This window comes from Asterias amurensis, chromosome 8, assembly GCF_032118995.1.
Source record: "Asterias amurensis chromosome 8, ASM3211899v1".
NCBI lineage: Eukaryota > Metazoa > Echinodermata > Asteroidea > Forcipulatida > Asteriidae > Asterias > Asterias amurensis.
Window position 1 is genome coordinate 1,070,098 of NC_092655.1, and position 26,092 is coordinate 1,096,189.

General features: G+C 40.3%; 1 protein-coding gene across 1 annotated transcript; it reads right to left on the minus strand.

The window, feature by feature from the left end:
* Window positions 1–1,444: 1,444 nt before the first annotated feature.
* Window positions 1,445–26,058, minus strand: LOC139940819 (uncharacterized). Its single transcript, XM_071937203.1, is given in 16 exon segments — window positions 1,445–3,866; window positions 4,552–4,746; window positions 6,019–6,189; window positions 7,155–7,221; window positions 8,659–8,729; window positions 9,328–9,496; window positions 12,988–13,093; window positions 14,226–15,977; window positions 17,359–17,641; window positions 18,519–18,580; window positions 19,129–19,326; window positions 19,857–20,036; window positions 20,658–20,698; window positions 21,090–21,219; window positions 21,341–21,516; window positions 25,943–26,058. Coding segments are annotated over 16 exon segments (3,981 nt in total). The 5' UTR covers window positions 25,980–26,058; the 3' UTR covers window positions 1,445–3,523.
* Between the last annotated feature and the right edge of the window lie 34 nt (window positions 26,059–26,092).

The window sequence follows — 26,092 nt, forward strand, 5'->3', positions numbered from 1 at the left end:
CTATACTACGTTTTCTCCCTATTGACGTCAGTCAACATGTCAATATATTTTTTGAGATTACATTTTGATGTTGTGAACGTTTGATGAACATCTATTTTGACAATAATATTCGCAAAAATAGCCACTTGTATGTTTGAGTTGACATTCATTGTTAGTTATTAATAACTTTAATTATTGTTTTTTTCTGTTATTACAAAACCACGAGTAGCCTTTTTCAAGATGGCGGCCACTATATGAGTGGTATAAATAGTATAACATATTGTTAGAAACAGCTCCCTCTGAAGTAACGTAGTTTTTAAGAAACAAGTATTTTTCCATGAATTTGATTTTGTGACCTCAGAATTAGTTAAAAGTGGGAGGGAGACCTCAGAATTAGTTAGAAGTGGGAGGGAAACCACAGAAAAGTATTCCAGGGAAAACCCACACAGACAGGTAGGGACTGAAACCCCAATCCACATAAAGTGCCCCCGCTGGGATTCGAACCTGGGTCCAACTACAAAGACAACATTATGGCGCTGACTCAACTATCTCGTCAACTTGCTCACACATCGAGAGTGACCTTCATTATTCACTGTCTGCCAAGAAGATATCGCACAAGAAGTCTTGCATTTCTTTCAGTTAATTCTATATAAAACCTTGGAAGAAGTAATTAAGTTTTGAGATTTGCTCTTTTGTTGTATATGAAAAGTTGTTGACAATTATCAGGGCTCGATTTTTATACTGGACCAAAAGTCCAAAGCCAGTGATTTCAGTGTAGAGCCAGTCAGCTCAAAACAGGAAAAGTCTGAGGGTCTTTTTCGTCTAAAAAGAATGATGTTCAAATATTGAGTTTAAGTCTTTCAAATATCTTTCAATCCTGTCGAGTATCACCCATAAAACAAGAGACAAGTTTTCTCTTAGGGTTTGTTTGAAAGGCAGTGGACACTATTGGTAAGTACTCAGAATAATTAGTAATAAAACCTTACATGGTAACGAGTAATGGGGAGAGGTTGATAATATAAAACATTGTGAGAAACGGCTCCCTCTGAAGGAACGTAGCTTTCGAGAAAGAAGTAATTTTCCATGAATTTGATTTTGAGACCTCAGAATTAGATTTTTAGGTTTCGAAATCAAGCATCTGAAAGCTTGTGTGAAAAGGTTTTTTTTTCTTTAATTATTATCTCGCAACTTTGACAAGCGATTGAGCTCAAATTTTCACAGGTTTGTTTTTTTATGCATATGTTGAGATACACCAAGTGAGAAGACTGCTCTTTGACAATTACCAATTGTGTCCAGTGTCTTTAAGCGCCTCAGACAGGCTTGGTTGACATGACCTATGACCCTTCAGGCAGTATGACTCATGGACTCAGAATCTCCAGTTAGAAAACACTTTCTACATAGGCTTGTGTATAAACAAATACTGAGGTTTCCAATATAAAAACATAACAATTAACAAAAACAATAGTTATCATTCGGTATGTTTAATGTTTCGGTGTCAAACATAGCAATAACATCTGGGAAAAGTTTTTAGCTTTGAAAAATGTTATAGAAATCAACATTGCAAATGAGTTGAACACGCTTTCCCAACAGACTGAAAAAACCTGCATGTCTCGACCCGAAAGGGACAATTTTTAAGAAACTCAAAAACATCACAACAATCGACTTACATGGAACAACTTGTTTTCAGCACTTGTCACAACAAGTTTCTGCAAGTGGTTTTTAATCAACTCGTTTTTATGATTAGTTTGTTAATTTAACAAAAAAGCTCTCATTGTGCAAATACTTATTGCTGGAAAACAATTATCATAAATTTGGAAAGCTGTTCATCATATTATGTTCAACTGCCGATGAATCTGACCCATCTCCATGACAACAGGTATGGGAATTCATCCTTGAGAGGGCAAGCCCACTTTCATTGTGCAAAGGGCACTTCCATTCGGAGATTCTTAAAGTCTACAGGAAACTTTTGCATGGGGACCAGTGGCCTGAGTGGCTTCCATGAAATGCCAAGCCTGAGACAGTTATGGGTCCAATGTGGGAACCAGTGGCCTGAGTGGCTTCCATGAAATGTCAGGCCTGAGACAGTAATGGGTCCAATGTGGGAACCAGTGGCCTGAGTGGCTTCCATGAAATGCCAAGCCTGAGACAGTTATGGGTCCAATGTGGGTACCAGTGGCCTGAGTGGCTTCCATGAAATGCCAAGCCTGAGACAGTTATGGGTCCAATGTGGGTACCAGTGGCCTGAGTGGCTTCCATGAAATGCCAAGCCTGAGACAGTTATGGGTCCAATGTGGGTACCAGTGGCCTGAGTGGCTTCCATGAAATGCCAAGCCCGAGACAGTAATGGGTCCAATGTGGGTACCAGTGGCCTGAGTGGCTTCCATGAAATGCCAAGCCTGAGACAGCTATGGGTCCAATGTGGGTACCAGTGGCCTGAGTGGCTTCCATGAAATGCCAAGCCTGAGACAGTTATGGGTCCAATGTGGGAACCAGTGGCCTGAGTGGCTTCCATGAAATGCCAAGCCTGAGACAGTTATGGGTCCAATGTGGGTACCAGTGGCCTGAGTGGCTTCCATGAAATGCCAAGCCTGAGACAGTTATGGGTCCAATGTGGGAACCAGTGGCCTGAGTGGCTTCCATGAAATGCCAAGCCTGAGACAGTTATGGGTCCAATGTGGGTACCAGTGGCCTGAGTGGCTTCCATGAAATGCCAAGCCTGAGACAGTAATGGGTCCAATGTGGGTACCAGTGGCCTGAGTGGCTTCCATGAAATGCCAAGCCTGAGACAGTAATGGGTCCAATGTGGGAACCCCTTGCCCTGCAAATGCCTCCCTGGTTCCATCTCCATTTTATCAAAGGAAAATAAAGTCAAAGTAATATGTAGGCTAGCAGCAACACCATGTTAATAAAAACCCTCTTGCATCTCCAAATCACACAGCTCGTTGAGCTGCTGAAGCTTAAATATTTACAATATAAAATGACGGAGACTCCCTCACATGACGGAGACTTTAGCAGGCCAAAGCCGACACTTTTTTCAGGCCAAATCAAGACAAGACCCAACACTGCAAGAAAAAAAGCTCTCGAACAACACAAAACCCAAAGTACTTTATACAGCCTGCTAAACATTAAGAGTCCAGCTTTCTCCTGAAGATGATCAGCGCATACTGATGAAAATGTTGAGTTTGTCACACCACCTGTTCTTTTCAGAACCATCAGAAGTCAAAGAGAGATTTTATGAACATGGTGTTAGTGTTACCACAAACCTTACTAGATGGTATTTCCAGTCACCGTGAAAAATTTCATCAAACTAATATCACGCTTAGCATATATTTCATAATTTCAGACATGATGTTTATTTCTTGGAAAAAAGTTTGAATATTTTACGAGTACAGGGGCTAACCAGGTTCAAAAAGCATTCAATCTATTAATCATAATTTTTTATATTTTTTCCAAGGACAAACAAATCAGAAAAAAGACAATTTTTATAAATAATGTCATGCCTGTAATTATAAATATGGAGGAAATCAAACAAAAGATGCACCTGTTATTTTTTACGAGGGAACCGTCTGCGTTTTTTCCCCCGTTGCTTTCTGCCTCCTCTGTTCCCTTGGCCACGCCCCCTGCTAGAAGACGTGGTGGTGGACCGGCGGCGTTTCCTGCTTCCACTGGCGTTATTCTGAAACTGGTTCTTAAAGTTAATCAAATTCATCGGCTGTTTGCTGATTGGTTGGAATGCTTTGATGGGAGACTCACTGACCATTGGATCAAGGACTGGGTCGGATAAGCTGTCGTCGGACTCGGAGTCTAATGGTCCCAAATCCCCAGATTCATAATCCTCTATCAGGTCTCCAACATCATTTGAGGGTCCTGACTGCAACTTCTCCATGCTGTTTTTAAAATTAAAAGAAATAATATGCCTGTTAAAAGCAGGCTTTTGAGCGGGGAATGCAAAACAAAGTGGAAAACTTGTTCGGATTTTGGGCCAGCGGTACGGTCTGAATAACAGTCTTTGTACTGCAGCGTAGATAAAACATTAACAGAAACATGGGCTACAATAGCTGCGGTGTAGCCAGGGATCACATCCCAGTTTGTGATACAACCTGGGAAGCGGCAGTAGAGAGAAGCGAAAGACGTTCCAAAACAGAACTTAACAACATGCAGAATAATAAGAAGAAGAAGAAATACTTATAAAGCGCAATTCAGTACTGCAAGTACCCTCAATGCGCTTTACAAAACAAATGAACAAACTTAAACAAGAGAAAGCAACAAATAAACTAAACAATATAATATTACAAAAAAAAGATTGAGTGAACAAGTGGGTTTTGAGATGGATTTGAAGAGGTTCGGGTTTGTCTGGGTACAGAGTATAGCAGGAAGAGAGTTCCAAAGGGTAGGTGCGCTGAGAGCAAAGGCTCTTTTACCAATGTTTTTGTTCTGTATGGGGGAACTTGTAGGAGAAGCTGTGAAGAGAATCTAAGTGACCTTGTAATGGGCAGGAATCAAACCTCAAACCAACAACAATTCAAGAGAAGTGCATTTAATTCATACAAGAGAGATGTAGGCAGTCATTACTCCATGCTAGTCTCCACACCAGTCGCTTTCTTGGAGCGAAGTCCACGTCTTGGTTGCACGGCATCTTGAGAAAGTTCTGTTGCCTCAGCTTTATCAATCTCATCCTGTACATGCTTAGCGTAGAGACTCTTTGGTATTCTCTTATTGCAGATGAAACACGGCTCCGTCTCTTCAACACTACTTGAAGTTTTCTCACTGTAAAAAAGGAAAAAAACAAACGAAAGTTGTATTAATTTTAGTTTTACTTTTACATCTTTGGTGTAAGCAGTGTATACGAGATATAAGAGATGTTAAATTTGCATTGGGGATAAACAATATTCATTTGGGTTTTACCCTTACACCGATGTGTGTTAGCACTGTATACTTGGTACTTTCCACAACCCTGCCGACTAACACGGTCGGCCATTTACGGGAGTCAAATTTTGACTCCCATAAGTGGCCGACCGTGTTAGTTTGCAAAGTCAAAGGAAAACCATGCAGTTTCAAGGCAACTTTGTGTGGATCATTGTATTCTACTTTTAAATTAACTTTTAAATTATCTTTCTAACCATATGCATTTTATAACAAACGGTTACAAACACTTTTCAAAGACCAACTCGACCGATCCAAGGCAACGTGTTCCTTTAACTTACTCTCATTTATCGCATTTTCCAACAACGTGACCATGCGCTTTACACAAGTGACTAAAAATATCATTTTCTAAAAAACATTCCTGTAATCTTTCTCCGCTCCCTGGGGAGTGCTCCCTGGGGAGTATTCTGCCGTCTGCCTTCGAGGGGCTTTTTCATAAACAATATCACCTTCACCTCCGCAGGTACCCATTTCGTACCCTTGGGTGGATGAGGAGAAGCAAAAATAGCTTTTACTTCTCTTTTGTTTTCATCCCAAGGCGCAAAGAGACTTCTCTGCGATTGTGACATGCGCTATACAAAAATGGTTAATTATTATTAATTGTTATTGTTAATAGAAGTATCCTGAATATCCTGAAACCAGGGATGCCTTAAAGGCAGTGGACACTATTGGTAATTACTCAAAATAGTTGTTGTCATAAAACCTTACTTGGTAACGAGTAATGGGGAGAGGTTGATGGTATCAAACATTGTGAGAAACGGCTCCCTCTGAAGTGCCATAGTTTTCGAGAAAGAAGTTATTTTCCACGAGTTTGATTTAGAGACCTCAGGTTTACAACTTGAGGTAAGAAATCAACTTTCTAAAACGCAAACAACTTCGTGTGACAAGTGTTATTTTCTTTCATTATTATCTCGCAACTTTGGTGACCAATTTAGTTTTTACAGGTTTTTATGCTTATGTTGGGATACACCAAGTGAGAAGACTGGTCTTGGAAATTATCAAACGTGTACCCTCCCTTTAAGTAGCTGTTTAAAATTTAAAAAAATTAAACTTCTTGACTAATGTAGCATCTTGCCTGTCAATGAGGCCCTGGAATGCACAATAACCATGACTCACTGTTTGTTCCCGTCTTGAAGACGTTGTCGCTTCGTGGGCCTTTCCTGTACCCGTGTTCGCTTCGGCTGAAACAAATTGTGGTCTTGGACTAACTGAATTAGAGTGGCGTTGAGATGATCACTGGATTCCGAATGGCTATCACTGGCATCCTCATCCCAGTTTGGAGTCAATCTTTCAAAAAGAAAGAGGAAATGTAAAACAATATTTCAATTATATTTGGGGTTTTACAAAGAAATATTTACAGGAGCAACCTGCAACCTCCCGGTCGTCATGGCCGAGTGGTTTGGTGGTCATTGGAGTGTGGGTTCGAATCCCGGGCACGGCACTTGATATCGTGTATGAAAAAGCCTTTGGAGAACACTGCAGCCCGGGTTGTATACTCCCCAGGGAGCTGAGAAAGATTAAAGACCCTGGAGACTATTGGTAATTGTAAAAGACTAGTCTTCTCAATCGGTGTATCTCGACATATGCATGAAATAACTAACCTGTGAAAAATTGAGCACAATTGGGCGGCGTAGTTACGAGATAATAATGAAAGAAAAAACACCCTTGTCACACGAAGTTGTGTGCTTTCAGATGCTTGATTTCGAGACCTCACAATCTAAGTCTTAGGTCTTGAAATCAAATTTGTGGAAAATTACTTCTTTCTCAAAAACTACGTTATTTCAGAGGGAGCCGTTTCTCACAATGTTTTATACTATCAACCTCTCCCCATTACTCATTACCAAGTAAGGTTTTATGCTTATAATTTTTTTGAGTAATAACCAATAGTGTCCACTGCCTTTAAAGGGATGTGATTCGCCCAATGACCAGGAATCGCATGTAAAGCGCATTGAGACGTTAAAGTAAAATGCGCTCCAAGAGAACTTGTGCTGGCGCTCTCCCAACTGAGCTATCCAGTCCTATGTTGGCGGTCTCTATATTTGACAATATTTTTGTTCGGCGGTGCCAGTCAAAGCCATACAACCCTTAACTGCTCTGCAGCCAGGGATCCCACCCAAGTTTACGATACAACCTGGGAAGCAGCAGCCAGGGGATCAGCTTAAAGCGATGCAACTTTCTATCTCAGATGTCAAACAATAAACCACAAGGGAAACATTATGCAAACTTGGCTCACAAACAACCTGTTGTTCTACCTTTTCTCATATGGAGACCACTTGCTTGAAATAGGATCTTGTTTACTTGACATGCTGCCCGATGTATCTACAAAATATACAAAAAATAGTGCAGTTTTAAGAAAGGATACTCCATATCGAGTCAAATGGGTGGCTTCATAGAAATGCAAGAAAACTGTCAGAGAGGACATACATGTAGTAGTCAAATTTAGCAGTCTATAATTACATTATTACAGTATCGCACGTATCCAAAATGCAAAGTCAATTGAAGACATATATTATTTGTTTACAAAATCTCTTTAGTAGTTCTATTCATTCAAAAAAATCTTGAAACTAAAAATACACCAAATTTATTTGGTAAAAACTAAACAAAATATCTGAATTTATATAATACAAATAATTTGAAAAATATGGGACAAGGCAACTTCTTGCCTGAGTAATCACCCCCATGATCCATGTACTACCAAACTACCACTCTTCAAAACAACTGTTTAGAATCCCATCAAAATGCACGGGCACCAGTGAACTTAATATAATAATAAACGTATTTATAACACGCCTTTTCCACAGGATACAAAGCACCATTTACTTTAACTTGAAGGTGAGTGGGACAAAGATTTTAAAAATTATGAGACTCAATCCTTAGCACACCGTGTAATGGTTTATAGAGTGCTACGGCACATTCAGCAGCCACAGCCAGGAACACCGGGGCGAACCCCTTCTCTTTTTCGATATGTGTATAAGAGTACTTTTACATGTGTAACACAACACATGGGACCAACGGCTTTCAATTTAATTCAATTCAATATACATATATTTCCACAAAACATTTCCACAATATTATAGTAATACATGCAGGTATATATAAATGATAGAAAAAATAATAATAAACTGGCGGAAAACGCCAGGTAGCCAGGTAGCTTGTAGCGGCTTGCCTTTACATAACAAAATAGATAAACTAAAGGTAAATGCTTAGGACAAAACACAGACGAAACAGACAGACAGACGGACCGTCAGACAGACAGACAGACATACATAAATACAAACAAACTACTGGAGAAAATGACAATGACAAAGTAAGCAAAAACTACAACGAGAATATAGGTATAGAAACTATGTCACATAGGACGTGGCAAAAGTTAAGTGTATTGCTCTTGCTTAAGGACACAAGGTCACTGTCGGGGAATCAAACCCACATTCTGCTGATCAGAAACACAAAGAGTTTAAAAATTCGATGCTCTTAACCGCTCGGCAACGACACTTACTTAACGTAACTAACTTTCTCATTGTAGGCCTATTCTTTTACTCTTGTTTATCCTTTGTACCAATTTACTATTATACCATGGCATTGTGATGTAATGCATTATCGCATTAATAAAATGCGGGAACATCGAATTGTATTGTTTTGTACTTCGCAAGTAAAATGGTATTGTTTCAAAAGTTCAAAAGACCTAAAGAACTGAATGGTTGATTTGAGACAAGAGTTTCCAAGGAGCTAAGGTTTTAGTTGGAACAGCTAACTCACTCTTTTTCATAATCTTTGTGGCTATTCCTCGCAACGGTCTCTCTCCCTCTGTAGTATTTCTGACCTGACTCCTAAAAATTGACAAAACAATATTTTGTTAATAAAAAATGACAATAGAAAAAAAAAACATGGCCCACAGGTACACAAAGCGACATTGTGTGAAAATTTGACTTGTGACTTGACTTGACTTGTGAAAATCTCTGCGGGAAGGGAATCTCTGGGGGAGGGGGAAACAGACTCTCCTGGGGCGACAGACTCTCCAGGGGCGAGGGCACACACAGTCTCTGGGGGACAAGGGGGACAAGATCTCTGGGGGAGGAGACAGACTCTCCAGGGGCGGACACAGAATCTCCATGGGGGGACACATAAATCTCTGGGGGGAACAAGATCTCTGGGGGTGGAGACAGACCCTCCAGAGGCGAGGGCACACACAGTCTCTGGGGGACAAGGGGGACAAGATCTCTGGGGGGAGGAGACAGACTCTCCAGGGGCGGACACAGAATCTCCATGGGGGGGGGGGATACACATAAATCTCTGGGGGGGACAAGATCTCTGGGGGGTGAAGACAGACCCTCCAGGGGGGGGGGACACAAAATCTCCATGGGGGGGGGGGACACACAGAATCTCTGGGTGTACAGAATCTCCTGCCACACTGGAATATAACTTTACCTGCTTTTTGGTTGCACAGCTGTGCTTGGACCCGGAACATCATCACCGTTAGTGTTGATATCATTCAGTGAGCCCAAGAGGCCTTTTCTTATGGGGTGATGCTGAGCCCTCCTTCCCCTCACGGGTACCTCTTGGGAGTCCACATCATCCTCCTCTTGCCTGTTGTTCTCTGTCAGTTTAAGAACGATATCAAGTTAGATTCGGCAACAATAATAGTAATAAAAATAATAATATCGAAGTCTTATATAGCGCACGTATCTACCATACAAGGTACTCTAGGCGCTGAGTATATACAAAGATATTGACAAAATAGGGACCACCCCAAAATAGGGCTAGATAGCTCAGTTGGTAGAGCGCCGGCACGTTAATCCGGAGGTCGTTGGTTCGAATCACACTCATAGTCAATTCTTTGTTCAACCCCAAAAATCATTTCAAAATTTACCCAGTCAGTTTCCCTTGTGGTTTATATTGAGTATATATAAACTTACAGAAAGATAGGTTATTGCAGTGATGGATTCTGAGACCCAATTATGTAGCACTTATAAGGGTTTACAAGGTGCTACGGCGCATACAGCAGCCACAGCCAGGAACACCGGGGCTTCTCTTTTCGATAAGTGCACTGGGTTCTTTTACATGCCTTACACAACACATGTAAAGTGTGCCTTTTAGGCGACGCGGCGTTAATACACGTAAACCTAACTGCCCACCAACATGGTGTGCATGGCATTGGTCGCCGCATGTGATGCGCGTGCAAGGGGTCAATACTTGCTTCTCTTCAGGCATAAATAGGTATGTGAGAAGGTAGAAACCTGTATAAAAGGCGCCTTGAACACCCAGCAGGGTGGATATGTGCGCATTACAAGTCTTATTGTTATTATTATGGAAAACCTTGGGGAAACCTTTGTCAGCAAGGATGCTAGCTACGTACGCTTATGCAAGCCTGAGGAAACCTGTAAACAAGTGTGGTTGCCACTGTATGTGAACCAGTAACACCAGAGGTCAACCTGTACTCTTCCTTCATATAAGTGTTATAGTTTCTTTTATGGGTGCACCACTGATCCATTTTAAGGCAATGGTTGCATTACTTGACTTCTTTGCTCGCAGCAAAACAAGGCAGAAATGAAACTTAAATACAAAACAAAAGCTGGATGCTATTAATAAGGAACCAGTTGTGTAAGACAAGAAAAGAAGGCATTCAATTTTTAATCCTTGTTTGTACGACGATAGTTGAAGGTCTAGAAGTGTGGATTATACAATTTAAACCCCCCAAAAAAGATTTCGAGGATAACGAATAACAATTCTTATAAACGCATTTCACAATAAACCATATCAATGCGCTTTACAATAGTCCCCTGGTCATTGGGCCAATAACATCCCTTTAATCTTTCTCAGCTCCCTATTAGGAGTAAACAGCCTTGAGCTACGATATACGAAATGAGAACACTGGTCTTTGACAATTACCAAATGTATACAGTGCCTTTAATAATACACATCATTGTAAGAGTAAAAAAAACAAATTATTGGGATATAATAATGTTGTGAAGCGCCTTGATCTACCTACTGGAATACTGGGTGCTACATTGTATAAAAGGCAGTGGACACTATTGGTTATTACTCAAAATAATTATTAGCATAAAACCTTACTGGGTAACGAGTAATGGGGAGAGGTTGATGGTATAAAACATTGTGAGAAACAGCTTCCTCTGAAGTGACATAGTTTTCGAGAAAGAAGTAATTTTCCACGAATTTGATTGCGAGACCTCAGATTGAGAACTTGAGGTCTCAAATTCAACCATCTAAATGCACACAACTTAGTGTGACAAGGGTGTTTTTTTCTTTCATTATTATCTTGCAAGTTTGATGACCAGTTGAGCTAAACTTTTCACAGGTTTGTTATTTTATGCATATGTTGAGATACAACAACTGTGAAGGCTAGTCTTTGACAATTACCAATAGTGTCCACTGCCTTTAAGAACCAACTATTAATAAGGGAATAAAAGGGTAGCGACGAGTTCTTCAACTGCAGTTTAAAACCAGCAGGGTCATGGCCAGGCGATGAAGGCCAGAGCCCATTCATGAGTGCCTTTTTGGTTAAAAGGCGATATAAAGTAAGAAACTCTGTAAAACTTATCCGTTTCCCGACGTCCTTGAAAATGTCCCTGAGCTCCCATGTACATGTGTTGCAATTTTAAGACTGAGACAGTCTTTGATATGCATTGTGCGCGTAGTTAGTCTTGGTGCAAAACATTTGCTGCACTCTCCACCAATAGGAATAGCGAAACTGTCTAAAGGTATTTATGAAAAATGTTATTTTGAAATACACGTAGTACAAAATGTTAAATACAAGTCCTCCAACCCAGGCAGCTGGGAGCCTGTTGTTTGTTAATGTGGAAAACCTAAAACCTAGCTCCATAAATAGTACCGAACCACATCAAACCTGCAGGAGGCCATTTTGTTCTATTTCTGGGTCCTGGATTAACATTGCAACATGACCTATGGTCTCATTTAAACTCAAAACGTGCCACCTGAAAAATGTGTTACTTAATCCGAAGTCTTCGCAAGTTCATTTTTAGCAGAGAACACTTTGGAAATTCGGAAATTCGGAAACTCTAAATTTGTTTTGAAATTGAATTAAGCGAAAACATGCACCAATTATTGACTTCAATCCTCGTTCGTGAGATTTACACACAAACAAGTCTGAAGGTCTGAGGCCGGTTTCATCACCTTCCGTAATACAATGGTTTCCGCAAGGCACTGTTTACACATTCAAACGCTGTGCCCATGTGGGTTGGCAGGGTTCTTTTCATGCTGACATAGCATATCAGTTGATGCACGCAAATTATGTGCCGATTTGCGCAAATGATTTCACCCATACAAATAGGATCAGGACGTACTGGAAATATTGGTTGAAATCTCCCTTTTTTGTAAGACAGTTGTTGTGTAAGCCCTGATTCCACACCTTTATCCTTTTGTGTGTCGATTTGCGCAAATGTTTTCACCCATAGTACAAAGAGATCAGGAGTACCTGGAAATATTGGTTGCAATCTCCTTTTTCCTGTAAGACAGTTGTTGTGTAAGCCCCGATTCCACACCTTTGTCCTTTTGTTTCGCGCAAATTGTGTGCCGATTTGCGCAAATGATTTAACCCATACAAAGAGGATCAGGAGTACCTGGAAATATTGGTTGTAATCTCCCTTTTTTTCGAGACATTTATTGTGTAATTCCACACCATTGTCCTGTTGTTACACCAATGTGGCCGACAAGAATACACATGCTGCCACCATTGTTTATGGTTGAATCATCGAAGTGTGAGTTTAAATATTGACCATGACACTTGTGTCCTTTAAAGCACTGGCATTTAACCATAAGTGCATTTTCTAAAGGGTCTATGTACTTTTTGTAGGACAAAAAACACAATGTCTCCAGACTGCCACTAAACTTACACAGTTTGAAGATAATGATAGTAGAAAACTGAGTATATTACTTGCTATAAAGTGCTGTATTTTTTGAGAAATAAGTAAAACAGTGTCATAAGAATAATTTTCGTCTCAGTGATCAAAAAGAAAAGTATTATCTTAGCTTTGACCCTGCCGGTTTTAAACGGCAGTTTAAGAACTCGTCGCTACCCTGTTATTCCCTTATTAGAAGGATGTTTCTTACCTTTTGGAGGTGGTGGTGGGGACACAGGACCATTGCATTCTGATGCGTGGGCCTCTATACGATCCAACGGGAACTGAACGCCACATAAAGGACAGTCAACACCGTTCTGTAGAAAAAAGGATTTTAAATTATCAGCAAGCTTCCAATTAAGGACACTCCACACCAATCTGTTGAAAAGTGGATTTTAAAATTATGGACAGGCTTCGAATCTTGTTCAGGAAGGGGCACAACAATTTTTCTTTTCCATGAGGAACATGTTAAAGATGCTATGTCAGATTTTTGGCCAATTTGACTCAAAATTTTTATGATAGGTATTTTGATGGGGGTCGAGAAAGTTACAAGCTTTCATTTGAGCCATTGCTCGAAAGAGTCCGCTTATTATTAGTAGCAGTGAAATAAAGTGCTAAATATTAGTTTTTGCCGGGATCCCAAATATATAATGTGACCAATTCTTATGTGTTTTATAAGAAACGTTTTAAATTTTGTTCATGGTTCCTGACCATTAAAAGTAAAAGTTACACTTTTTTTCGTTAAAGCGGGTGATACTCTTTGAAATACCATTCAATCAAAAAAAATCTATTGTTTTAATGTTTGGGGCCAAAAATCTGACATAGCATCTTTAAATTGTATTTTTGAACTTTGCAAAGGGTACCACAGCAAAAGCACAGGGAACCAGGCAATGTGGGTTTAATTCAAGGCTTGTTTGCGTTAATGTAGAAAGGTCTTGAATAAGTCATTATTGTGTTTAAGTGATGAAATCAAGGATACGTTGTAAGTGAACTTCATCACTGCAGCTCGCAAGCCAGAGGAAACCTATAAACAAGGATCAGGCCTGATACTTCACGGAGGCAACGAAGGCAATTGCTTCTATGCCCCATGGTCATTGCCTTGGTGCCCTTGAAATGATCCGGTAGAAATTTACAATTTCCTCATAGGGTGCCCTTAACCAAGGAGAAATGCATTGGTGCCCTTGCCCTTTCAAAAACGAAGAATACAGGCCTGAAGGGTGCTTGTTAATTGAACCAGAAACACCAGGGCTAACCACTACTCTTCCTGTGCTCTATCAGAGGTTTCCAACATCTCCCCCCCCCCCCTCTCCAATCAGACTTGTTGGCTTACTGCAGAGCCAGTATTTAGTGGAACCTTCCTGCATCTGTGTAATTTCTGGGGTTACTCTCGCACTTAATGATTTTTAGGCACATTTTCCCGATTCTGAATATGGTAGGTAAACTTCCTACCTCTTCAACCTCATCTTCAACTGTAACAACAACGTCTCCTCCTTCGCTAACCACTTCCTCATCTCCATCCTCATCCAGTTCTTCTTCACCATCTTCAGTCTGGTCAATCTGGTCATCATCTTGAGGTGGTTCACCGATTTCATCCTCGACGTGTTCGTTCTCGTCCATGCAGGTCACATCACTGTCCGCGTCACCATCTCCCGCATCCTCCTCTCCCTCTCCAACCTCCCCCACGTCCTCACCCTGAACCCTTTCCTCCTCGCTGCAATCTCCATCAGCATCCCAATCATCCACCCTCTCTTCATGGTCATTGAAGCATTCAGTTTTACCCCTCCCAACCTTCTGTTCAGACGATTCAACGGAGGCCCTCTGTGGTCTGAAGGCACTTAGGTTGATTGTCGATGATGCATCTTCAGGAGGTTGTGATCCTCCACTTGATGTGGCTCTACTTGTAAGTTTCTGCTGCTGTGTCTTGAGTTGTCCAGGAGTGACACTTTGCACATTTTTCTTGACCCTACTTTGAGACATCTCCTCATCAAGACGTTCCTCCCAGCTACTCTGCTTCATCTTGTCAGGTTCTGTAGATGGAAACATCTCACCATAATAAATTAACCTCTTCTCCTCAAAACTTGGCCCAAGGCCGTCGTACTCGTCAACTTCAACTTCCTTGTCTCGACTCTCAGTCCTTAAATTTTCCTGTGAGGGTTGACATTGTTGGGAAGAGTCGGCAGGCCCTGAAGAAATCACCGACTTCTCACTGAATGCGTCCTTATCGGTGTCCTGCAAACTTCTCATCTTGGAATTTTCCGGTGACAGCAACTCCTGATTACTGATTGCACGATTACTGGATTGAGAATGATTAGTGAATGTTGGCGTTACTGCTTTCTTAGATAGTGCTGAATTATTTAGAGAACTTTGTGCCAATAATCGCTCATCAAAGCTATCCGTTTCACTGTCTCCCCCGAGGGTCGGTCTTTGTTTCTTTCCGTCAGTTTTCTTAGTGGGGCTTTCAGATGCTTCCTGTTCATCCGTTTCGTCGTCGTTAGTGGACACTTTGAAAATATCAGTGATGCTGTTCTGACTGTCTGCTCCAGCTACGCAGTGAGGAGAGAAAGATCTTCCAGTAGCATAGGAGGGAGTTAGTTGAGACTTGTGAGCTGTCCTGATTGTCGGTTGCCTCCTATCAGAGTCATCAGGACAATAATCTTGCGTCTGTGACTGATCCTGTCCTAAGGTTTGAAAGAATGCCTCATTATCGTCAGGTATAATCACATCTTCCTCTCGCTCCTGAAGATGCTGACTCTTCGTCTTGAGCATCTCGACTACGTCTGAAGCAGATAGCTTCTGTCGTCCCTTTGTCGACAACTTGTTCCGTCTGACTGGGATAAAATCCGAGTCCGAGTCATCATCGGTTAAATCAAATTTGGTTGTTCGCCTAACGAGTCTTGTCTTTACTGGAGTGTCCGACGGTCCCGCTTTTATGTGATTGTCAGCAACGGCTATATCTTCCTCATCGCTATCGCTTAGAGTATAGTATGTGAAACCCCTACTGCCACGCTTCCGAAATACAAGGGTATCGCGGAAACAGTTACCAGTCGCCACCGGATTTCCCATAACCACTTTGGTCAGTGCCTTGCTTTGAGCCCGTCTAAGGCGACTGCAGTACGCCTGAATCAGCTTATAGACGACTTTTGTGTAGGTGCACTTGCTGAAATTCAGAGGGGCGTAGTACGGGTGTTTCGGATGACGAGGCTGGAAAAAAAAACAAGAAATGCATGATTTAAATATCTGTTTATTAGCACTCTCACGCACCATTTGTTCTATTGATAAATTGTTCATAATGCAGGCATGGTAATTGGCTCTAGGAAAAAAGCAGGAAAACTTTATTCAGTATTATGACTGACCTACATGTACATCTGTTAAATAAAAATGTAGCTGATTTTGCAGAGGGAAAACAAACTAAAAACCAACTTAAGAAGAAAAAATATCATGCCTGCATGTGGCCAAACTAATCGTAAACTCGTTTTTACAAATGGCAACCCACCCCAAAAACTGGTCACAATAGTGCCCTAAAGAATTCTCTTTGCTATTCTGAAACCAGTGTGGCCACGCTATCTTTATTTTACAACTAATTTTTTGAAGGGACATAAACCGATCGTTAGCGACAGGTCAGCCCATGACAGAGTTAGTAGAATGGGAAGCAAATGGAGATGAAACTTTGGTGGCGGGAAGTCTTCTATTTCATTTCAATTTTTCCTGAATTCAGTTCTCCATAAAACTCAAGCTTTTACATAACCCCATGTTTTGAAATATGCAAAAAATGTATTAAATAAATGAAAAGGCTAAAGGCCATTAAAAATAAGTGGCTCACCTTCCTGTAGTAGTTGGAACGCAAATGTCAAGTCAAACAACGGCATTCATGTAAAAGAAGAAAAATCACGCAGTTATGTGTTTGAAATGTAAAAACCAACTTCTTCAATAATGAATTTCAGAATTTTCAGTGCAAAGAAGTTTTCTTGTTATTATGGTTTTTTAAAAGGCTCTCCATAACTTATGTCAATAACTTATATTATCTCGCCAATTTGATGACCGATTGAGCTCAAATTTTCACAGGTTTGTTATTTTATGCATATGTTGCGATACACCAAGTAAGAGGACTGGTCTTTGACAATTACCAATAGTGTCCACTGTCTTTAAAGGCAGTGGACACTGTTGGTAATTGTCAAAGAATAGCCTTCACAGTTGATGTATCTCAACATATATATAAACCTGTGAAAATTTGAGCTCAATCGGTCATCAAAGTTGCAAGATAATAACAAAAGAAAAAATAACCCTCGTCACACGAAGTTGTGTGCGTTTAGATGGTTGATTTCGAGACCTCAAGTTCTAAATCTGAGGTCTCAAAATCAAATCGGTGGAAAATTACTTCTTTCTGGAAAACTATGGCACTTCAGAGGGAGCCGTTTCTAATAATATTTTATACCATCAACCTCTCCCCATTACTCGTCAACAAGTGAGGTTTTATGCCAATAATCATTTTGAGTAATTACCAATAGTGTCCACTGCCTTTAAGGCATCTCTGCTTTCATTACCAGACACATAATAAGACTATACTGATTGTCTCATTCTATGCTCACCTTGTATCGACAAGTGGAATGATCTCAAGATCTCGTCGTTCCTCTTCCGTCTCCTCCTCCCCGGATGATACTTCCTCATCCTTGGTCATATCAATCTCCTCTAGACTCTGTTCATCTCCTTTATCATCCTCACTCTCATCAGCGTCTTGAGCGGAGGGTACCTTTCTTGTCTTAGAGGGGTGGCTGTGTTGCGAAGAGACCTCGCCTTGGACGGTGCGTTTACGAAGCCGAAGGCGACTACGCGGTTCTTGTGGTGATTCCTTGGTGAGATGCCCGACTCTACGGAAAGAAAACATTTGATATTTAGCTTCTTAGTCCACTCAATCATTTAAAATGACAAAGTATAACATTACATGGGAGGAAAGTTTATATTTTAAGTGGAGGAGGTCTCCTAAAAACAAGCTCATTGGATGGAGACCCCCGAATTTGTGAACATACATATGTATCTATGAGAAAGAACAATGCACAGAATAAATGGAAATAATTGAAGGCACACAAACTAGTCACACATGAAAAGACAAGGATAAAACACACACAGGACAACACAGTAACAATGGTAGACTGGTCCCCTGTCTTTATTCTCAATGATAAAGACAGGTATTGGTTTTACAGAACTAATGATTTCATTGGATAAAGGTGCAGTGACCTAAGCTTTCAATATCAGTGTTTTGATTGGTCCAAGGTTATAGAATAATTTGGGGGGGGGCAGCTAAGAGCTGAATTGCAAAGGACGCGGCTACAACGTGTTTGAGAAGCAGGCATGCAAGGGCGCCTTTGGCTGCCAGCCTCATCAACCTATTATGATCACAGAGCACAGCCAAGATCGAAAGTGTTTGATTTTTCCCAGAGGGAGGAAAACCGGATGGTCTGGAAAACCCTCGTGGCACAGCAGAGAACCAACGCACGGCTCAACTCACATATGGCCCCGACCGGGAATCAAACCGGGGTCACCTTGGTGAGAGGCGAGCGCTTTACACACAAGCCAACCATGCCAAAATGTGAGTGCAGCTGACAAACATCATCATGATCCAATCAAAACACTGATATGGGAAGCTTACTTTCTGTCGTCTGCATTCAGCGTTATTTTTTTATTAAATCAAAAACTAAATCTCAAATTTTGGATTTTGTAATACAACATTCCAATAGTTGCACTTACATTTCTTCAGCATATTGATGCCTGCTAGTTTCAGGTTGACTGCTGTTGATTTTCCCTCTCCGCTGAAAAAGAAAAGTTTGAACAAAATTTGAAAGTTATAAGACAATTGATAAAAAAGTATTATAGCAAGGAAGCAGGAAGTTTGAATTATAATGAGCTCACTTCAGAACAAGATTCAAATTTCCTGTAATTTTTTTTTTTTTTCAAGACGTGGAGCTCAAATTAGGAGGTCAGGGGTCGATTTCACAAAGAGTTAGGACTAGTGCTAACCTACGACTCCTGGCCGGCTTACACACTTGTATTTTACTACAGTGACATCCTTCTGTGGTCTCAAATCTAAATTTGTGGAAATTACTTCTTTCTCGAAAACTACCTTACTTCAGAGGGAGCCGTTTCTCACAATATGTTATACTATCAACAGCTCTCCATTGGTTGTTACTAAGAAAGTTTTAAAATAATTTTGAATAATTACCACTAGTGAATGTAAAAGTCTATCATTCATACAATCAGACTAATATTTAACTATAAGATATATAAATAACCCCTTCCTTGGATTTGTCACCAAAATCGTTGAAATAAAAAGATTTTCGAGCTGACTAGCCAAACTTACCTTTTCAATGGAATCAGTTCTTTTCATACAGAAACTTGGCGAGCTATGATCCCTGTTATCCACCCCTTTCTGTTGAGATGGATCATCCCATTCTGGACTTTCCATCGCATCTTGCCACTCATTGTAATGCTCCTGGCTGGTTGGTTCCATTTCTAACGGGGTAGAGTGGCTGGAACTTGATGATTGTGGTTTGTCTTCCTACAATCAACAAATTCAAAATAAAATAAAAAAATTTAGTAAAGAGTGTTCATTTTAAAAGTAAGCGGCTATTCAACAATGTGTAAATGATGCAAAACATTTTCCCTGGAATTTTAAAAGCAATTACATAAAGATTATGGTGGTGTCTTGGCCGAGGGATTAAGACTACCAGACTCAAGCTCTGATGTTTGTTTGTTTGTTTGTTTGTTTGTTTGTTTGTCTGTCTGTATGTCTGTTTGTCTGTTTGTCTGTTTGTTTGTTTGTTTTTTTTTGGTTTTATTACCACAAATCACCATAAATAATCATCAAACGTGAAACGTGCGGAAGCAAGGGTGGGTTTTCCCTGTTGTTTTCTCCAGACTCCGATGACCGATTGAGCCTTAAATTTCACAGGCTTGTTATTTTAACATAAGTTGTGATACACGAAGTGTGGGCCTTTGGACAATACTGTTTACCGAAAGAGTCCAATGGCTTTAAGGGTGTTTATGTACTTAGACCAGTCAAGCGAACATGGTAATCCTTTCACTTACATGCCATTCCGAAGGCCCATCAGCTGCCCGGCTACCCCTACTGGAAAGAGATTTTCTTTTGAGCTGCGATGATTGATTTTCATTGAAGCGCCGTTGGGGTTCCAGGGTGATCCACTCATCTTGTGATTCAGATTGGCTTTTTTCTACCTCCATATCGAGCTTGCTGAGTTCTATCGCACGCTGCAAAAAAAATAAAATCGAGAAAGATATAAAATTCAATTGATGATTTTGTGATTCAAAAAGAAGACAAAATAGACATTAAACGTTGATATGAGTTGATCAAGCCGAGCATCTCACAGATCTGTGTGCTTCGTTTTTGAAAGGGCAAGGGCACCAAGGCATTTTTTCCTCGGTGAAGGGCACCCTACGAGGAAATTGTAAATTTTTACTGGAGCATTTTAAGGGCACCAAGGCAATGACCAGGGGGCTTGGAGGCAATAGCGTTTGTTGACTCCGTGAAGTATCATCCGTCAATTTCACCAAACTCTTCCTAACTTAGGATTAGTATTAAGTCTTACACACATGTAGGACGAGTCCAGCTTCGTACCTAAATACGTAGGACACATTGAACTCGTCCTTACTCAAGTTACGCTTAATCCTAGCGTTTCGTGAAATAGGCTACAGGGCTGATCATACCAACTAGACCAACGACATCACCTGGTAGCTAGCGGCAGTTTGAATCCAATGTTTTAGCAGCAGGTACTGCATAATTTAATATGTTAAATTTGCATCGGGGATAAAGAATCTTGCTGCATTGGATCTTACAAAGGAGACAAAAAAACAATAAACAACAACACTTGCCTTTAGTTCTTCTTCTTCTCTTTGTCTTAAATCGTCTTCATCTGAAACAGACAACAATAAAAGTACACCAGGGGGGGTTGGCAGCAGTACCTAAGACAGTTCCTTTAGCTTTCCTGGGTCGACCCCGGTGTGTGGCGGGTATTTTTCCCAGGACGAACGTGTGCAGATAATTACCCACGTTCGTCCTAGAAAAAAAAACGCCACACACCGGGGTTGACCCAGGGAAGCTAAACGAACACACACAATATACTTTGTAGCAGGTCTCATTTGTATTCATACATATATATTTGGTTTGCGGTAACACCAAGTGTGCATCTACTTGCCAGAATCAGGGAATCAGGGAATCAGGGAGTCAAGTTTTCTGTTGGTTCAAGTTTTCTTTGTTCAACCACAAATCATTTAAAAAAACATTATTTTGTTTAAAAGACTTACGTCTCTGCTCGGCACCTTGGCGATTCTGGTTCTGGGCTTCATGACGTTGTTGATGACGTTGAGATCGCTCTGCTTTCACTGCAGTAGCAGCACTGGACCTTCCCATCGGCATCTCACCTACAAAGTCAATCTGGGAAATAATCAGAATTAAAAAAATCATTAATTATTACACTAATTTTTTTTCTTCAAATAATAATAGTAATACACACTTATACAGCTCTTCAGACATTTTTACGAGGTGACATTCTTACGTCATCGTCACTGTCACTGTTGGTGACATTGCTTTGGTCAATCCTCTTCTGGGTGTTTCCTGTACGACGAGATCTTCTTGCAGTCGTCTTGTTATCATCACTGTTGCCGTGGCTACTCGTATCTGCAAACGCGAGGGCAACTTTGCGTTTCACCATTCTGAAGAGTGAGATCGAGTCTGTGGACAAATAAAGGAAAGGACAGTCACCCAGTGGAGTAACTGTCTGTGTGATGGCCAGATCTGATGAAGTGTGAAGGCAATAACATAAACATGTATGAGTGTGTGACATGGTTAACTGAAGGCCACTTCATAAATGTTCCTGTGAACAAAATGTTGCCAAAAATAGATCGCCAACACTGTCAGAACCGAGTTCTAAAACAAACAGAAATAAGTCCTGAAACCAGAATCCTTTGATTATCTTATTCACTTAAACTGTACACGTTTTATTTTACGTTCAAAATTATTAACAGGCAATTATATCAAAATAAAATTAAGTAAATGATACGTTAAATACAATCTTCATTTGAATTCAAGGAGCTTCCTTAAAGGCAGTAAACACTATTGGTAATTGTCCAAGACTAGCCTTCACAGTTGGTGTATCTCAACATATGCATAAAATAACAAACCTGTGAAAATTTGAGCTCAATCGGTCATCGAACTTGCGAGATAATAGTAAAAGAAAAGACACCCATGTCACACGAAGTTGTGTGCGTTTAGATGGTTGATTTCGAGACCTCAAGTTCTAAATCTGAGGTCTCAAAATCAAATTCGTGAAAAATTACTTTTCTCAAAAACTATGAAACTTCAGAGGGAGCCGTTTCTCACAATGTTTTATACCACCACCCTCTCCCCATTACTTGTCACCAAGTAAGGTTTTATGCTAATATTTTGAGTAATTACCAACAGTGTCCACTGCCTTTAAGAAGTCACAGTTTTCTGAGTACTCTTTCTTTCTTTCACTGATGTGTAACTTTCACATTAAATCTTCTAACACAAATTATTTTACAATTCTGTCCAGGTGGACTTTTATCTTCTCTAAATTTCACTTCAACGCAGTGGCTGTCTTTCAGCTATAAATTACAACAGTATTAACAGTTTTTGTGTATCTTCCACCTTGGCTAAATTTAACAAATCAATTGACAAAAGAAATTTAAGCAAATGGATACTGATACTGGTTCTGGCTCTTGGCCGTCACCGTCGGCTAGGTTGCAGGCACTCTGTCCCCCTAGACTCTTGGCGCTCTGTTACTCTCGCCCTTCAGATGTTTCCCCGTCTGTATACCCTGGCTTCAGTAGGTAGCCCCTTGTAAAAGTCCTGGCAATTTCAGTCATCAATATCATTCTGAATTCTTTCAGTTAATCTCCAATCCTCACTCAAGGCCATCTATTAATAAAAACAGTGATCCAAAACTATCGAAACATGGGAATACATAACTTTCATATCTTAGATCTGTAACAACACCAAAAACTATTGTTTAGTCCCAACTTGGTGATGAGAGTTAAATAACTAACAGCAACTTTAACAGTGGCAACTTCCATACAGTTTCAAGAAGTGCAAGGTTATTGAAAAGCGAAATTCTCCTTCAATCACGTCAAAACTTTCACTTCAAAACTTTAAAGAAAGAGTGGTCTATTATGAAATAACATCACAATGAATTAAGTCTGCAAACTTCTACTTCTTGATTTGGCAATGTTCAGTTATGAGGTCTATTATGAAATAAAATCACAATGAATTAAGTCTGCAAACTTCTACTTCTTGATTTGGCAATGTTCAGTTATGAGGTAAAAGGAATTAAAAAACTTACGGTTTCTTAATGCGTCGTATTCTTGGGATGTGCTGGTTAGGTCTCCTGGCCCTCATACATGTTTCCGCTGGCTTGCGGCAATACACCGTTACAATGTTTAATGACTTGCCTCAGTGGCTGATTTCACTGAGCTTTGGCTTCGGCATAAAAACTGTATGCCAACTGATGCACAAGTCTGTTTAGCTACATGCACTGGTTGGTGGCTATATCGCAGAACCTCACACGTCCTCTCACTCTCAGCTTTTGAAGTCAACTGCCTTCGCACAGCATTTTCACATATGTCCTTTCTCACACACTCTCTTTGTATTCAGCCCCACCCTAACTACTTGTTCCTGGTATTCTTCTACGACTAAACTGAAAATAAAGGGACACTTATACAATCAAAGTTTTGTAGCCGATTGTTTAGGCTACAATTTTATTGTCACTTCTACATGCTACATTAAGCCTAATGAAATCCGAGTTAAAGTTTTAAAGAAACATTCTGCCATATGAACAAAGTAACTAATGGTACAAAAAAGTACTGTGTGTGTGCAACAAAGGCTGGTTCCAACAAAAGGAACATACCACATAGTTGACAGTGCACGAAAACAAACCACAACCTGAGTACCTAGTGATCCAAACTAGTTTGAGTTATGCTAATAAGACTGTTCCATTAAGTTTGTAAGAAGGCAAGTTAAAATAAGGACTGATCCATTTTATCTACACGTAAGTAAAGAAAATAAAGGCACAGTTTAAACCACATTGTGACAAACACTGCACTTTATAGGCACGACTGGACTAGGCATGAATTGGAAAACTCTCTGTATCCTGGCGACCCCTGCCGGTGCCTAGTGGCATAGTTACCATAGTTACAGTAGTTGTAACCACCACTACTTCTAGCCCAGGTTAGACTCCTCCATTGCAGGCAACGCGACAGAGTCCAGGGTATAAAGGTCCCGTACCATTGCGGGAAAAAAATTCAAAAATCTGTTAAAAATATTTCTACCTAACTCGGGAGTCTGAACTTTTACTCACATGTTCCTTGTAGTTGGAACTCCAAGCACGCATTATTTAAAATTGTTGAATTTTCTCCTTTGGTGTTAATATTTTGTGAAATGAAAACTGAAATTGATGTTTTTTGATCCCACGTCGTGCACTAACTCCCGTGTAAACACTTTCTTTCCACTGATCACTGGCGGCCTACTATTTGCAGCGAAAATGCCGTCAACTTGTGTCAACCACACAAAGCAGATGGATAATAGTCAGCGAGCAATTCACACAAAGCGCAGAACTATTCGATACCGAGCATTGATGTCTAGTGCCAAGACTCTATGTGCTGGAAGCGTATTTTTTCCCAGGACAAATGAGGCCACTTTTTACCATAAATTAGCGCATGCTAACCGTCCAAGAAAAAAAATATACGCGCGCAGGAAAGCGCCCTCTGTTGTCCGCACATGTACAAGAAGCCCTGTGAAAAAGCAAGATGGCGGCAGACGGCTTTGCTGCTTTAAAAAAAAAAATTCACAAAAGAAATTCTTGATTTTGTAACCGAAATTCAACCTGAACCTTATAAAAATTCTGCTTGAACTGGAATATTTTACAGTTTTATGTCTCCTGGATTTTAACATGTATATTGGAGGAGTTGAAGGCAAGTTAACGGCACCAACCCAGTTGACGCGAATAGCAGCAAGATAATGCACTGTACTCAAAGCCATGCGCACTTGGGCTCACACTATCAATTGGTACACGATGATCAAATCCAGAACTTCGACATATTTTCGGAAATAATTTCTTCAACGGATATATTTGTTAGCTGTCAACTCAATGAGAATATAGTGAGGGACACTATGAATATCTGAACGGAATTTCAACTTCTCAAATCAAGTAAAAAATAATGATAATAAGCCGATTCACTACTACAACTGCGCATATCCGTTACTGCTGACAACGCAATTTGTTTATCTCCCGTGACCTTTTGACAATACCCGGGTTTATTGTCAAAAAGTCTCGGGAGATAAACAAATTGCGTTGTCAGCAGTAACGGACATGCGCAGTTGTAATAGTGAATCAGCTTATTGTAGTCAAATATGTGTTCGCATTGTTATGTAAAGAACCTTTATATTATAATTATACCCAGGACATCAGTGCAGTGGCACTGACTGACGTCCTACCAGGGCTACACTACTTCATGTGTTTTTGGGGGTCACTGGCGCTTTGCCAGCGGGTACCAGCCTACTCGCTAGCTGAACTGCTGAGCAACGACCGAGTGTCCGCTTATGACGCACTGTTGCGAACCACCCCTTGTACAGAATGATTTAGTCCAACTCAGTCGTGGCTCGGCAGTTCGGCAAGCGTGTACAGTGCTTGGTGACCAAAAAATGAAGCGTTCAATGCATATTGAGGAGTCAAAAAACATGCGATGAAACAGAAAAAACAATCGTGGGTACTGAGCGGAAGGAAAAGTTTCCGTATGGCGCCACCACTTTTTCATTCGATATGAAATGATTTAGTATCTAATTTACCTCAATGAGATATCCTTTTTTGTAAAAATGAGTGAAAAAGTGGTGGCGCCATACGGAAAGTTATCTGAGCAGAAAATTGCATTTTTGTTAAGATGTCTTTTAATTTAACTCAAAAAGCCAATACAAGCATCATGAACTTTGAGTGTGTGGGGTTATAAAAAATGAGGGAAACAATACGGAATTTTATCCAAAATGAGTGGAAAAGTGGTGGCGCTATACGGAAAGTTATCCACAATTTTATTGTCATCAAGCCCAAATAAGTCCAAAGTAAAGTGACCAAAATGCTGCCTACACTTACAGTTTACACAAACTTGAAACATACATGATCCGGCCATGCACGCACCATCCAATCCAAATCCATGTGCACACAAGTTGATTTTCTAGACTTGTGCTGGCACTTGTTTTTTTACAATAGTCAAAACAATAATAAAAATGCGAGTAAACTAAA